This window comes from Mus musculus, chromosome 9 (assembly GCF_000001635.26).
Source record: "Mus musculus strain C57BL/6J chromosome 9, GRCm38.p6 C57BL/6J".
Lineage (NCBI taxonomy): Eukaryota > Metazoa > Chordata > Mammalia > Rodentia > Muridae > Mus > Mus musculus.
Genome location: NC_000075.6, coordinates 124,112,200 through 124,127,464, shown reverse-complemented (window position 1 = coordinate 124,127,464; position 15,265 = coordinate 124,112,200). Strand labels below are relative to the sequence as shown.

The window sequence follows — 15,265 nt, the reverse complement described above, 5'->3', positions numbered from 1 at the left end:
TGCTCGTTTGTCTCTTTCATTAGGAGCATTAATAGCCCGAACATCTTTGCACACCCTCTTTGGAAGCTGGGGCTGTAGCAGACTGAAAATCAGCATTGTTCCAGACTCTCCTTGGAGGATCTATCCTCTCTCTGGACAAGAAACATGTGCACAGAAATCCCAGTGTTATAGAATTTCCATTACTGAAATTATTAACACACTTGAGAGAGAGAGAGAGAGAGAGAGAGAGAGAGAGAGAGAAAGGCCTCACCCTCTCTGACTCCCACTCAAATACCAGACCATAAAGTTGCATATCTTTATTTTCAACCAGATTCTTGACTTCTGAAATAAATTCGTAAATATGTTAAAACTCTTTTGATTGAGAGTAAGCACAATTTAAAATTTACACTCTTTCAAAGCAACACTGCTCCGAAACTGCATGCTTGGACATAACATCTTTAAGAACAAATTATTATGAAAAATTGTTTAAGGAAGAAAGTTAACGGCTAAAAATACTTTCAAGGAAATATTATCATCACCACCACCCACTTAATCCAAGAACGCTATATTTAAACAAGTATTATTGGGGGCGTTCTCCAAAACAACTACTTACAAAATACTCTCATAATTTTACGTACTACTCACTAAATGTACACTTGATTGAAAGTATAAAATGCAATTTTTTTTACAAAGCACTTTTTATAAGACTCATTATCTTCAAAGAACGTATAACTTTCTATATGCTAATGAATAAAATAACCGCTGGATATGTTCACATATACTTGTAATCTCAGAACTTGAGATGTAAGCAGGAGGATCGTGAGCTTGACGCCAGTCTGAGCAACAGAGTGGGGGAGGAATGTGGATCACAAGGAAGAAAAAAGCAAATGCTCACTTCCTGCTGACAGTCCCAGGCCTCTGGTTTCACAATCGGAGCTTGAGAAAAACCAGTAACACCTCTTGTTAGGCAGAAACTTTAATCTCCTGAGAGATTCTAACCCCTTTCTTTCCTCCTCTAGCCTTCACTAGGAAGATCTCAACTGCTCTAAAATTCAAAATATCAACTGCAAAAACAACAAAAAATCCTAAACCTCTGAAATGGCCAAACTTAGCATTGTTTGTGTGGAGAAGCCATCTGGAAAGTGTGACTGAAGTCCTCATACTCAGCCTGGAACACAGAGAGCAGTCGTTATACTCTCATGGCTTCTGAGGGGCACAACAACTTGTTTCTAAAATGAATCTTCCAGAGATGATGACTGCTAAGTAAATTAGAGAAAAATTGGTGCTCTTTCCTCATCTCTTGGAGCTTCTGCTCAAGATGATAAAGTTCTGGCTTCAAACTATGGAAACAGCCCTCATCTAAAATCACAAACGTTATTATTATTCCTAGACCTCAGGCTCATGATTCATAATCCAGGTGTTTCACAGTCCCGGTGTGGTAGGATTTAGGTCTGAAGGCAGGAACAAAATGCTAGCCTGAGATAACATTATATTCCGGCTGTAAAATGAGACTACCTTCCCGGCTAAACTCTTTATTCTTCCTTTGTATTTGCTGTTTCCTCAATGGGTATTTCAACCTAACTAAGCCTAGGGGTTCTTATGCACCTCTAACTCCGATTTACCCCAAGTTCTGCTGACTCTACGTTTTATAGGCAGAAGTGGTTCTTCCCTGTTGGCAGTCAGGCACATCCATAGACAGCAAGAAGCGACTTTATGGCAATCAGGCATATTTACAGCCGCCTTTCAGGAACCCAGCGGTGAGACACGTCATCTCTAGGCCACAGCATCGGCCCTGTGTCCGTCCCTTTGCATATGGGTCATGGCACCTGCCTCAAGTCTCTTTGTGCATATTTCCCGGCCCTGATAAAAGACTCGTTCTCCCTGCTCCTCCACCCCAACCTCCCCATTCAGTTTTAAAAGACCCAATCTATCTAAAAATAAATATCAAAAAGATGCATGTATCTTGGGCCCTCTATGATACTAATTTCTTTTTTTAAAAGAACCATTCCTACTCCCAAGCTGCATAGAAAAACTACGTGATACACAAAAGTCAACCAGGTCATAAACCAGTAGAAACTTCATGTTCTCCTGTGGATCGGGTATAGACTGAGCTTGCACGATCAGGATTGTCTTGCTGGAAAATTGAACACCGTTTGCAAAAGCGTTTGACCATGTGTTTTCGGAAGAACACTGAGAGATAACTCCGGAACTTCTCTCCAACAAAGGCATAGATGACAGGGTTTAGGCAGCAGTGTGTCATTCCAAGAGTCTCTGTTGCCTGCATGGCCTGGTCTAGTCTATTAGAACTACTGCAGTTATTCAGTCCAAAGAATTCCTGGAAGGTGGTCAGGAGGAGGACAATGTTGTAGGGAGTCCAGAAGAGAAAGTAGACAATCATGATGGCAAAGATGAGCCTCACAGCCCTGTGCCTCTTCTTCTCATTCCTACAGCGAAACAGGGTGTGGAGAATTCCTGAGTAGCAGATGACCATGACAAGTAGAGGCAGGATCAGGCTCAAGATGACCATCTTTAATGTTTGGAAACTCTTCCAGAAATGATACTGAGTGTGTGGAAAATGAGGACTGCATGTATAATGAAAACCTTCTTTCTGAGATCTGGTAAAGATTATTTCTGGGAGAGAGGCAAACACAGCCACCGCCCAAGTGACTACACTTGTTATCACCCCAAAGTTGACCGTTCTGACTTTTAAAGCAAACACAGCATGGACAATAGCCAAGTACCTATCAATTGTCAGGAGGATAATGAAGAAGATTCCACCAAAATAACCAATGTGATAGAGCCCTGTGAATACTTTACACATTATGTTCCCAAAGACCCACTCATTTGCAGCATAGTGAGCCCAGAATGGTAGTGTGAGCAGGAAGAGCAGGTCAGAGATGGCCAGGTTGAGCAGGTAGATATCAGTCACGCTCTTCAGCTTTTTGCAGCTTATCAAGATGAGGAAGACCATCATGTTACCCACAAAACCAAAGATGAATACCAGGGAGTAGAGTGGGGGCAGGAGCTGAGCCGCAATTTGTTTCACATTGATTTTTTGGCAGGGTGCTGACATACCATAATCGATGTCATAGCTATAGGTCGGAACTGACCCTTGAAAATCCATCCTGCAAGAGCCTATGAATAAATAAAAGACAATGCTTAATAAAGGTTAAAGCAATTGTTGGCCTACCACAATTATTGTTTTATAACTTAGTGGGTCTTTGAGGCATAGACTTCTACATTTAATTTTCCCATCATCAGATGGCTTGAAATTCACCAAAGATGCATTTGATCAAATAAAATGTTGCTTTCCATATCAATGTGGGGTGAATTAATCTGTGAAACTGAGTCAGGTCCTCTCTAATTCATGGGCTTAAGATCTCTATAGAAGATGCTGCTTCTAGGCATTTATCCATAAATCCTAGAGTTCACACAAATGCCAGAAAGAATGAGTAGTGGGTGCTAATTACTGTTCTATGGTATGACATATGCATTTGCTAAACGCTTGAGTTAACTGCTTGAGGCAAGAAATATACTGTTTATGTTTTTCTGGATAAAACACTCCCCAAGTATAGAGAAAATGAATGTTAATATAAAAACCACACTACCAGGAAGTAACTTACTTTGAATTTGGGCAGTATGAAACCTTAACTGACATATGTTGCTTGTCACTCCTTGGTAACTAATAAGATGTCTCTCTCTCTCTCTCTCTCTCTCTCTCTCTCTCTCTCTCTCTCTCTCTCCTTCCTTCTCTCTCTCTCTCTCTCTCTCTTTCTCCTTCCTTCTCTCTCTCTCTCTCTCTCTCTCTCTCTCTCTCTCTCTCTCTCTCTCTCTCCATGGTTTTCCTTGAGCTTTCCAGAACACTGGCTCTTTCTGGATAGTAGCCAATTGGGAGAGCAGTAGAAGGGTGGGGACCAAAACTTGATTTTTCAAGAATAAAGGTTTCTTAGTATAAATAATATTTACTCTTGATTCTTCATTGTTCTTGGGCCAGAAGCCAAAGGCTTCAGAGGAATTATCACCTGTTGCTTAACAACAGGGGATTAAATAAAGGATTTATTGCCAGGCAGCCAGAAGCCCTTCACTGGCCAGGCTGGTTAACTCTTTTTGAATCAGAGAGAAAAAGGAAAGGAAAGATGTCACTCTCACAGACACATACACACTGGGTGAAGGAGAAAATGGCTGCATCACTACCTTGGATGGATGTATGTATGGATGGATGGGTAGGTGGGTAGATGGTACAGATTCCCCCTCAACCACCCACTCATCTTTATTTCCTCTCTCTGGCCTTTTTATAGATAAAAGTTATTAGAAAATTACCTCATGACAAAATGTTATACAAAATGAGAGTTACAAAAGGATGTTGATATTAACTTTAAAGCAGTTTTTCATTCTATATACTTAAGTTCATAGTCACTGTTTCACATGGCTTTGTCTTATAATAGTGTACACCTGTGGCTTAATTCTTAAACTTGAATACTTTTTCCTTAAACACAAATTTGTCCCAAGCATATTTCTCTTTTTAGTGTAGTGATAACAACTCATTATATTTCTTATTATGCAGCCTTACTTACTATTATGAGGAGTGGGTACATTCTATTCTTGATTTTAACTTTATTACATCTTTCTAGCAAACAACTAAAACCATCTTTTAAAAATTTCTTCCTAAGATTATTTAAATCAAATCAGGAACTCTATAAAGTCATTAATTCACCTAAACAGCATTAGTTAATTCATGAAAGTTCATCTTTATGTTGATGTGCAAGAAATCTGACCAATATGGTGGGCTGATACCCACGAACTTTTAGGCTATGTGAAGTGATAGGAAAAGGCTTCTCAGCTGCAAGAAGCAATCCTAAACCCAAGTCTCTTTGGGACCTTGCCTCTTAGAGCTTTGTCCATGCTAAAAGATGGGCCGCCTCCATTAAGGCCACCTGCTAGCCTCAGCCTTTCCTGGATGGCTTCTGACAAGGGTGCTTCTCTGTAGTCAGGATAAAATGATGTAATGTCCAAACACTCAAACAGTGTCATAGAATATAGCATCAGTAATTAAAGTAGACCATCCTCATTTTTTCTCTAAAGTTATTTCTGCTTCCTGAGTTTCCACCATCAAAAGTTCTCATATACGTAGAAGAGATTATCAAGTAGAAAATGATTCTTTCATCTCCATGGGTGATATTCACTGTCTAGCCTCTTCAACCAACTGGCTTGCCCTGTTTAAATTCCTCAAACTTTTTTTTTTTTTTACTTAGTTCTCTAAAGCTCTTCATACTTCCCATTTAGGTAGCAAAGAGAAGCACCCCCCCAAAAAAAAGTCACACCTTCAAGGCTAAGCCAGAACAAGAATTTTCTACTAAGTGTGCTGTAGAAACTTTGATGTTTGTGACCTTAGACAATTTTTAGGTTTCTCTATTTTCTTGGAGACAGTCAGGGCAAGAAGAGAAAGAGAGAACAAGAGAGCACAAGAAACTTAGAGCTTCTGGTACACACATGTTCAAGGATATACACGTGACCCATGGAAAGATTTCACCTCTTTTCAGCTGATTATCAAACCAGATTTCAACCAATAGCATTGTTCTAGAAGCTATTTTTAAAAGGTAAGGATTTGCTTGCTTTAAAAAATTCTCTTTTTAAATATTTCATTCACAATCATGTTTCAGATATTTGATGACATCACATGCTGAAACATATCCTAAATTCTTAACTTTCCTGTATCTTAAAGATTATATTTTCAGATAATTCTGTGAGCACCTGGTGCTGACAGATGTCCTCTCAGGATTTCCTGTTAAAGTTTTTACTCATCAAGGAAGCTGAGCTAACTAGTCAAGCAAGGGCTGAGAGGTGACTTACCAGAGTCTCTTGTAGGGGGAACGGATGTCTCACCTCCTCTGGCTAGGAGAGCTGTACAAATCTAACATGAAGACAGTATAAAGTAAGAAACACAGTTTCTTGCAGAGAGGGTGGAGTTTAATGAGAAAAGGTATTACGTAGTGTTCAGGGTTGGGGGTGTCAGATCAGTTCTTCTTTTTTTTTCTTTAAAGTTGCACTTAGAGTAGAAAATAGAAGGCAGCTCTGGACTGAAAGTTTTTTGAGGAGTTTCCTTCTTCAGACTCTTTTACTTATGTTCTCTGCTCATCCAACTACACACTTCGTTGGAAATCAGAAAAATTAAAGGGTATTAATGACAGAAGAACACTTATATCCATTAATTAAAGCCCACATTTGAGTCAAGAGAGTCACTGTCTAAGAGACAAGTAGTGCATGCAATATCTCTGCTTCTCACTGGTAAAGCCAAAATGGCAAGAGAATTTATTCTTCTCGTAGTTGCTCTTGATTAAAGTAAGTTCCAGCCAATTTAAAGTGAGATGGGAGCTTTATCCCAGACACCAATCTTGCTACTTCTTTTACTCATCTTCCTCTCGCTGTCCTACATTTCACACACATAATTTTTACTGCTCTGTGTGACTCTTCAGTGTAAACTAAAACAACTGCTATCAAACAGGTTTACCATATGTTTTCCTGAAAACTAAACATATTTCTTTTTTTCCCTCATGTATCTGGTAACAAGTGACATACAAAATTACACATTTTGCATAGGCACTTATGAGTATCTATTCTATACCAGATTTGAAGGTAACAGAGCGTCTCAATCCAAGAACATAATTTATCTGGAGCCGTGAAGGATTTTTCATGGAACAACAAAGAGAAGTGCATGATAAAATTTAGGATAATATAATAATGCCATATATGTGACTATATCAGATCAGCTGGGTGGTTGGTGGAATTTTTAAAAACATCAAGAAATGACAGCGGAGCTAATAACAGCACAGAGCTGCCAATGAGACACAAGAGACCCTGCAAGACACAAGACTTCTGCAGCCAGTGTGTTAGGCTAAATAACAATAGTCACTTCATGGTTTGTTATAACAGGCTATTGCGTTCAGTAACTCCATTTTGCTTTATTCTTACTCCTCATTCCCAAGATATGGCTTTCTCTTTGCACTCCAGAACATCTTGTATGCAAGGTAAGTCTAGACCACAACCAGTAGATTAATAACTCTGGCTAGCCTGGGATTGTCTGATTCAAGTTCCTGGGAATGCAAATTCTATACATAACCAGTCATTCACATTTTCCCCAAAAACTTGGAAGCAGGGAGTTGAGGTGTCAGTTTGCTTCCTTTTGGGTGAATGGTGTCTTTAATAAAGACTGTTTTCTTTCTACCAATGTGTGTCTCCTGATGATTAATTTTCTATGTGGTAAATGTCCAGGCCTGAATTTGGTAGCAATAGGGGGCACTCACAGCATGTTTATAGACAAACCACAACAAAATAAACAGCAATCTCTTAATTACACACTCAGTAATATTTTCAAAATAAACACAATTTAAAATCTTAATGTTTTAAAATCATTTTCTTAGGTAGATCTCTTCACTGCTGCTAGACAAATGTTATAATTCTGTATGTGGAGCTTTTGGGCTAATATCCACTTATCAGTGAGTGCACATCATGTGTTTTCTTTTGCAATTGGGTTACCTCACTCAGGATGATATTCTCAAGTTCCATCCATTTGCCTGCGAATTTCATGAAGTCATTGTTTTTAATGGCTCAGTAGTACTCCATTGTGTAAATGTACCACATTTTCTGTATCCATTCCTCTGTTGAGGGACATCTGGGTTCTTTCCAGCTTCTGGCTATTATAAATAAGGCTGCTATGAAGATAGTGGAGCATGTGTCCTTATTATATGTTGGAGCATCTTCTGGGTATATGCCCAGGAGTGGTATAGCTGGGTCCTCAGGTAATACTCTGTCCAATTTTATGAGGAACTGCCAAACTGATTTCCAGAGTGGTTGTACCAGCTTGCATTCCCACCAGCAATGGAGAAATGTTATTCTTTCTCCACATCCTTGCTAGCGTCTGCTGTCTCCCTTAACCCAAAAGCTCCAAATAACCAGGATACAATTCACAGACCACATGAAGCTCAAGAAGGAAGTCCAATGTGTGGATACTTTGGTTCTTCTTAGAAGGAGAACAAAATACTCACAGGAGCAAAAATGGAGATAAAGTGTAGAGCAGAGACTAAAGGAAAGGCCATCCAGAGACTGTCCCACCTGGGGATTCATCCCATATACAGTTACCAAACCCAAACACTATTGTGGATGCCAAAAAGTGCATGCTGAAAGGAGCCTGATATGGCTGTCTCCTGAGAGGCCCTGCCAGAGCCTTACAAATACAGAGGCAGATGTTAGAAGCCAACCATTGGACTGAGCTCAGGGTTCCTAGTAGAGGAGTTAGAGAAGGGACGGAAGAAGTTGAAGGGGTTTGCAACCCCATAGGAAGAACAACAATCTCAACCAACCAGAACCCCCAGAACTCCCAGGGACTAAGTCATGTGTACAAAGGAGTACACATGGCTCCAGCTGCATATGTAGCAGAGGATGGCCTTATCATGCATCAATGGAAGGAGAGGTCCTTGGTTCTATGAAGACTCAATAGATACCCCAGTATAGGGGAATTGAGGGCAGGGAGGTAGAAGTAGGTGTAGGAGAACCCTCATAGAAGCATAGGGAGGGAGGATGTGATAGGGTGTTTCCGGGAAGGAGGGAAACGGAAAGGGGATAACATTTGAAATGTAAATAAAAAAATATCCAATAAAAAATAATTCTGTGTGTGAATACCATTTACTCTTATTGTCACCATGTAGTTCTAGAGCTTAGCTCTATGCTGAGATAATTTCATAGGGTAGCTGAAGATATGGGAGATCTAGCTCACCCCCCAGAGGGCAGTGTGGAGCCCTATACAGGCTCAAAAGTCACTCAGACAGGACCTCCAGTGGCCTTGGCAAGATACTTCACTTCTGAAATTCCATTGCAAATCCTGTTCAAGATGTACTAGCTGATATGTGAAGGAATAAATGCTACTAGAAACCTTGCAGTTTGAAAATTATGTCTTGGAACAGAGCCAGGGACAAGATTGCAGTTTGCAGAAAGAAGCCCAGCTAAGTAAGACATTACCCCCTGTTGAGTGCCTGGTCCAGAGGTGTGTTCCAGTTACCTCCTGGATAAGTTTGCCTCAAGTATACACAAAGAAGTGAGGGACTATGGACCCATGGAGAAATCTTTACTAGCAAATAAATGTACATTTTTATTAGATATTTTCTTTATTTACATTTCAAATGTTATCCCATTTCCTAGTTTCCCCTCTGAAAATCCCCTATTTCCTCCCCCTCTCCCTGCACCCCAACCCACCCACTCTCATTCCTGGTCCTGGCATTCCCCTATATTGGGGCATAGAACCTTCATAGGACCAAAGGCCTCTTCTCCCATTGATGGCCGACTAGGCCATCCTCTGCTACATATATAGCTAGAGCCACAAGTTCCACCATGTGTTTTCTTTGATTGGTGGCATAGTTCCAAGGAGCTCTGGGGGGTACTGGTGAGTTCATATTGATATTCCTTCTATGGGGCTTCAGTCCCCTTCAACTCCATGGGTATTTCTCTGGCTCCTTCATTGGGAACCCTGTGCTCTGTCCAATGGATGACTGTGAGCATCCACTTCTGTATTTGTCAGGCACTGTGTCTCACAACAATAGCGCACTGTGCTACAACTTGGATTTTGTTCTCTGCTTTTCTCACTGCTTTTTGCATCCCAGTTTGCATGACTTTATTCTCATATATGTTGTACTTAGACTTTGACAAATTAATGCTTATGGTTAGTGTGTCCCTCTAGACTCAGTGCCCATATGGAGTATCTGAAGCCATCTCTCCTTCTGGGACACCAGTAAGTCTTTGAGCAAGTTTTCTATCTCTAGTCATTGTATTGATGTCCCTCTCCCTGCTTTGTTCTCATTGCCAACAATCTCACTGAACCAATATCCAGAGCATTGTTGACAAATAGGGAGATGCCGATCTTTCCCTTTGAGTCCAAGGGAACTCAACGTGAATTATGAGGACACAGCAACTTCAGTCTAAGTCCTTATCAGTAGTAAAATGAGCGGTGAAAAACAGCAAATGAATCTTAAAAAACAACATATCTAGGGCTTGGGAAACAGCTCAGTGGGTAAACTGCTTACTGTGAGGTCTGAGGACCTCAGTTTGCATCCCCAGCATTTACTTTTTTTTATTTTAAAAGGTATTTTTATTAGATATTTTCTTTATTTACATTTCAAATGCTATCCCAAAAGTTCCCTATGCCCTCCCCCTGCCCTGCTCCCCTACCCACCCACTCCCACTTCTTGGCCCTGGTGTTCCCCTGTACTGGGGCATATAAAGTTTGCAAGACCTAGGGGCCTCTCTTCCCAATGATGGCCAACTAGGCCATCTTCTGATACATATGCAGCTAGAGACAAGAGCTCTGGGGGTACTGGTTAGTTCATATTGTTGTTCCATCTATAGGATTGCAGATCCCTTTAGCTCCTTGGGTACTTCTCTAGCTCCTCCATTGGGGGCTTTGTGTTCCATCCTATAGATGACTGTAAGCATCCACTTCTGTATTTGCCAGGCAATGGCATAGCCTCATATGAGACAGCTATATCAGGGTCCCTTCAGCAAAATCTTGCTGGCACATGCAATAGTGTCTGGGTTTGGTGGCTGATTATGGGATGGATCCCCGGGTGGGGTAGTCTCTGGATAGTCCATCCTTTTGTCTTAGCTCCAAACTTTGTCTCTGCAACTCCTGTCATGGGTATTTTGTTCCCTAAGGAGGAATGAGGTATCCACACGTTGGTCTTCCTTCTTCTTGATTTTCTTGTGTTTTGCAAATTGTCACTAGATATGCACTCACTGATAAGTGGATATTAGCCCAGAAATTTAGAATACCCTAGTTTTTTTTTTTTTTCGTTTTTTGTTTTTGTTTTTTTTTTAAAGAAAAAAAGTTAAATGTGGTAGTGCAGGCCTGTAATCCCAGTCCTGAGGGACAGAGTCAGGAGGAGCTTAGGAGACCACTAGCCAGTCTAACCAATTAGTGAGCTTCTGGTTCAGTGAAAGATGCTGTCTCAAAAACTAAGGTGAAAAATGATAGAGGAAGAGAACTGGTTTGAGCTCTGGCCTCCACATGTGCATGTACAGATGCACGAACCCACATACACATGCATAGACCACATACAGACAAATGTCTGATTATAACATCAACTATGCCTATTATATGAAGTGGAGGAAAACAAAAGTAAGAAAAAATAGCCATATTCTAATAATTAAAACACTAGCCCTTTTAAATACATTCCAATACTTATCCTTTCCCATGAACCCTTTTTAACTATTCTAACACATATATCACTTTAGCATCTGGTGTTTTGTTGTTGTTGTTGTTGTTGTTGTTGTTGTTGTTGTTGTTGGGTGCCTTTGGTAATGTTTCCTCAATATTGTAGCACAGTAATTTATTTGTGCTTTTAAATTTTTTTATGGGATAGGCATAATGAAACACCCTTACTCTTTGAGTATGAGGCCAGCCCACTACACATAGTAAGTTCCAGGCCAGTTAGGGCTAAATAAGAGACCTTGTATCAAAAAAAATTTTTATTGTGAGTATATTTCTTTATTTGCAGTTTTAATTGAGGGCTTATATCTTATCTGTATAGCTTTTCCAGTTCTGATTTGCGTAGACTTATAAAACCAAGATCTGGTGATAAGGAATATGCCCTTCATATGGCCCAGGAAAGTACCCTCTATCTTGCCTAGTGGGTAAGGGTCATTCTGACCTTAGGTAGAACCAGGTGGTTTTGAATTGAATGAAAAGAGAATCCCAGATGCTTCCTTCTTCCTGCCTAGTGTCTTTTGCTCCACATCACAACATTATCTGTGTTACAAAGCAGATAGGATCTTTTCTGTAATTTACTAACAGGAACAATGGCATACTGTCATTGTCAACATTCTTTTATTTTATAAAGGAGTAGGAAGTCCTTAGTGCCTACAAGGTTACCTTTAGGGTAGCAAGAAACTTCTCACAGTCCTTATGGAAATAAGAATATTCTACTCACCACCTTTCAATATCACACATTGTCATCTAGGTGCCTGAACAATGATGCTTGGGTTTAATGACTCCCAATCTTTTTACCTTCCACCTCACACTCCTGTCATGGAAACTGGAATTGGAAGGTATTATGTGCTATTTTCTCATTTCTGTCTTAGTCTTCTAGATATTTGTAATGGAACATATAACTCTCTCCCCAACTTATATAACACTTATATGCACCATGGAAAATAACACACCATGTAAATACTCAGAGGGTGTCTGCTGTATACATTCATTAGATATGTCTGGACATGCTATAAACTACTTAGCTGAGTTCAGAATTCTTTCCAATGTATTTGGAATCTTAATTTAATGCTGTGCTAAGACATGGATCTAAGGCAATCTTGGAGATGGTAGCAGTTTTTAACTACCAATTAAGGCTTTTAGCATGCCACTGTCATCACACCTGGTCAGATCACACCTGCAGCTCTATGCATAACAGGATATCACATAAGAATCTCCTGGTGACTCTGGAACTGGCAACTCTAACCTATGGCTCAGGGCAAAAGTGTTAAGTGCTTTACCATTACAGAGGAAACCACTGACACTTGGGGTTAGACACCTCTCCTAGGCTTACTAAGAAGTGACAGAACCATTCCTGTGCTGTCTCATCAACTCTTCCTAATACTGTATAAGTAGCCAATTAGGAGAGGACAAGTTTGATGAGGCCTCTTGTTGGAGGCCAGCTCTGGTGTTTTTGTTCACTCTTGAAGGTAGCTGTGGGGAAAGTGTCTGTGGGAGCAAGACTTGGTTTTGACAGACATTAGGGTTGCTTTTTATTATTAAAATGTTTACCTGTCTTAAGTCTAAGTTACTTTGCAGAGGTAGCTGGACTGCCTGTCTTTCCTCTGAGACCAGAAACTGCAGAGTCTCTGGTTGTTTAGCAATACTTGATTGTAAAATGGGGGGCAGGGGATTAAGTAAAGTAGCCTTTGTTTTATCTCCTCAGGAACTTAGGGATGGGAGTTCAGACTGAGAGTGAAAGACACAGGAAGAAAAGGAAACTCTTTGAAAAGTGATTTTAATCTTTATTTCTAAGTTTTTCTCCAGAAAAATTCTCTTCTTCAAAAATTCTCTCTAAAAATTTTCCAAAAATTTTCTCTTAATTTCCAAATTCCCTTTTATTTTCTAAATTATTCTACCCTGCTGTTCTGATGTAATAGTGTCATGCAATGTGATAAGTCCTTGTTTTTTATACCTTTTCTAATTGAATAGATCACATGGTTTTCCCAAGCATCCTTTTAAAGAAAAGTTCACTATAAGTTCAAATATAAATTCAAATCATAAATTAAATAAGAAGTTTACAAGAGAATGCTTACATATGTTCCCATTGAGACTAGACATCAATTATCTTTCATTAGCTCTACAGGTTCATGGAGAGTTAAAGACCATAACTAAGCTATCATTGAGGTTTTGTATAGATAAAACCAGTCAATATTTTATCTCCTGTTCTTGTACCTACAATAAATCATTAGTTCCTTCTTATGACCTTTGGTTGTTTTACAACCTCTTAGAAAGTGTTGTAAGTTGTAAATGTCTTCTTTCTATCTCAGAAGCAATTAACTCATGACACTTGAAGATTGACAGAGTTCTCATTGCAGTTTTCATATCAGAGGCCGTAACAGAACTCCTAGTATAAAGGGTTCAAGAATGACTAGTATACTTTCAGGAATTCTTAAAGGATCATAATTAAGATTTAAGAAATATATATAGTCTCGTGTCTCTAGCTGCATATGTTGCAGAAGATGGCCTAGTCGGCTATCATTGGGAAGAGAGGCCCCTTGGTCTTGCAAACTTTATATGCCCCAGTACAGGGGAATGTCAAGGTCAAGAAGTGGGAGTGGGTGGGTAGGGGAGCAGGGTAGGGGGAGGGTACAGTGAACTTTTGGGATAGCATTTGAAATGTAAATAAAGAAAATATCTAATAAAAAAGAAATAATTTATTTGTCTGTATAGCATCACTACAAGATGGTACAATTTGGTTGATCTGCAGAAATCTGCTCAAAAGGATGGACTAATACCTGATGATTGTTATATGTATTTAGTAACAACAGGAAAATCACATTAATCGTAGGAATCTTTCCCAAAATGTATTCCCTTTGGCCTCATCCATCATAGTTTTACAGTCTACAGTGAACCATCTCATGAAGATCACCTGGTAGTTTTTAGTTTTTCATAGATGGCTTCTGTCATTCCCTCCCTTCAGACCTCGATGGAAAATTAGAAATAGAGGCTGACAATAGGGAGGTGTTGCACTTCTTATATCACAGTCCTTCATAGGGCAGCCATCCACCTGAATAGGGGAATAAGGGGTGGAATTGGAGATGGGAGATAGATGCTGGGTATATAAATGAAGAAACAAAAGTATCTCAATACTGCATGTTCACTAAGTTGCATGGTTATCAAAGGAGGCAGCAAGTCTACAGTTGTATCGAGGAGCCCACTAACAGAGATAGATAATATTATCACCCAAGAAATGGTGGGTTGGAAGAAGCACAGTTGAAGAAATTCTTGCATATCTAATAGTCATGGTGATCATCACTAGCTCTGGGTCCTCTGAAGGAAGAAAAATTAGAGTTCATCTTTCTGGGCATCTTTGTCAACACAAAAGGGCCTATGGCAGGGACTAGTTATTGAAAACACATGTGTGCCTTTCTTCTCCTGGCCATATCCTCTTTCTTCATGGCTAGCCAATGCCTAGAAAGGAGAAGTACAGGAGGTTATCTAGAGGCAGACCACAAACCAAGACTAAGGATAAGGGTGGAGTTGAGACAGAAAAGGCAGAACCCATACTTGCTTTAGGCATAGCCTTTCATAACCCAATTGACTCTAAGGACAAATTGAACTTTATTCAAGAGAAAGAAAATTATTTCATATTTCAAATAGATTACATTAAATGATTTAATAGTCACTGTCAATGAACCCAAAATTACTCAGTTGATGTGGAACAAACTTTATGCTGGGGCCAGCAAGGATACAGGTCTTGATTTACATATACAGGCACACACACACACAAACACACACACTCAAACTCACAAACACACTGCATACTTCATCATACCAGAACCTTCTCAATGTTACATATAATATATATGGTGGTTTGAATAAGAATGGCTCCTCATAGGCTCATAGATTTGAATGCTTGGTCACCAGGGAGTGGCACTATATGAAAGGATTAGGAGTTATCGCCTTGTTGGAGTAGTTGTGGCCTTTTTAGAGGAAATGTGTCATTATGGGTAGGCTTTAAGTTTTCAAGGGGCCAAGCAGGCCCAGTGTCTT

General features: G+C 39.8%; 1 protein-coding gene across 1 annotated transcript; it reads right to left on the bottom strand.

The window, feature by feature from the left end:
* Positions 1–281: 281 nt before the first annotated feature.
* On the bottom strand, positions 282–5,922 carry Ccr5 (chemokine (C-C motif) receptor 5). The gene is made up of 2 exons (NM_009917.5): positions 5,830–5,922; positions 282–3,114 (listed from the first exon to the last, which is right to left on the bottom strand). Exon 2 carries the CDS (start codon positions 3,101–3,103, stop codon positions 2,039–2,041), a length of 1,065 nt encoding a protein of 354 aa, NP_034047.2. The 5' UTR covers positions 3,104–3,114; positions 5,830–5,922; the 3' UTR covers positions 282–2,038.
* Positions 5,923–15,265: the final 9,343 nt, after the last annotated feature.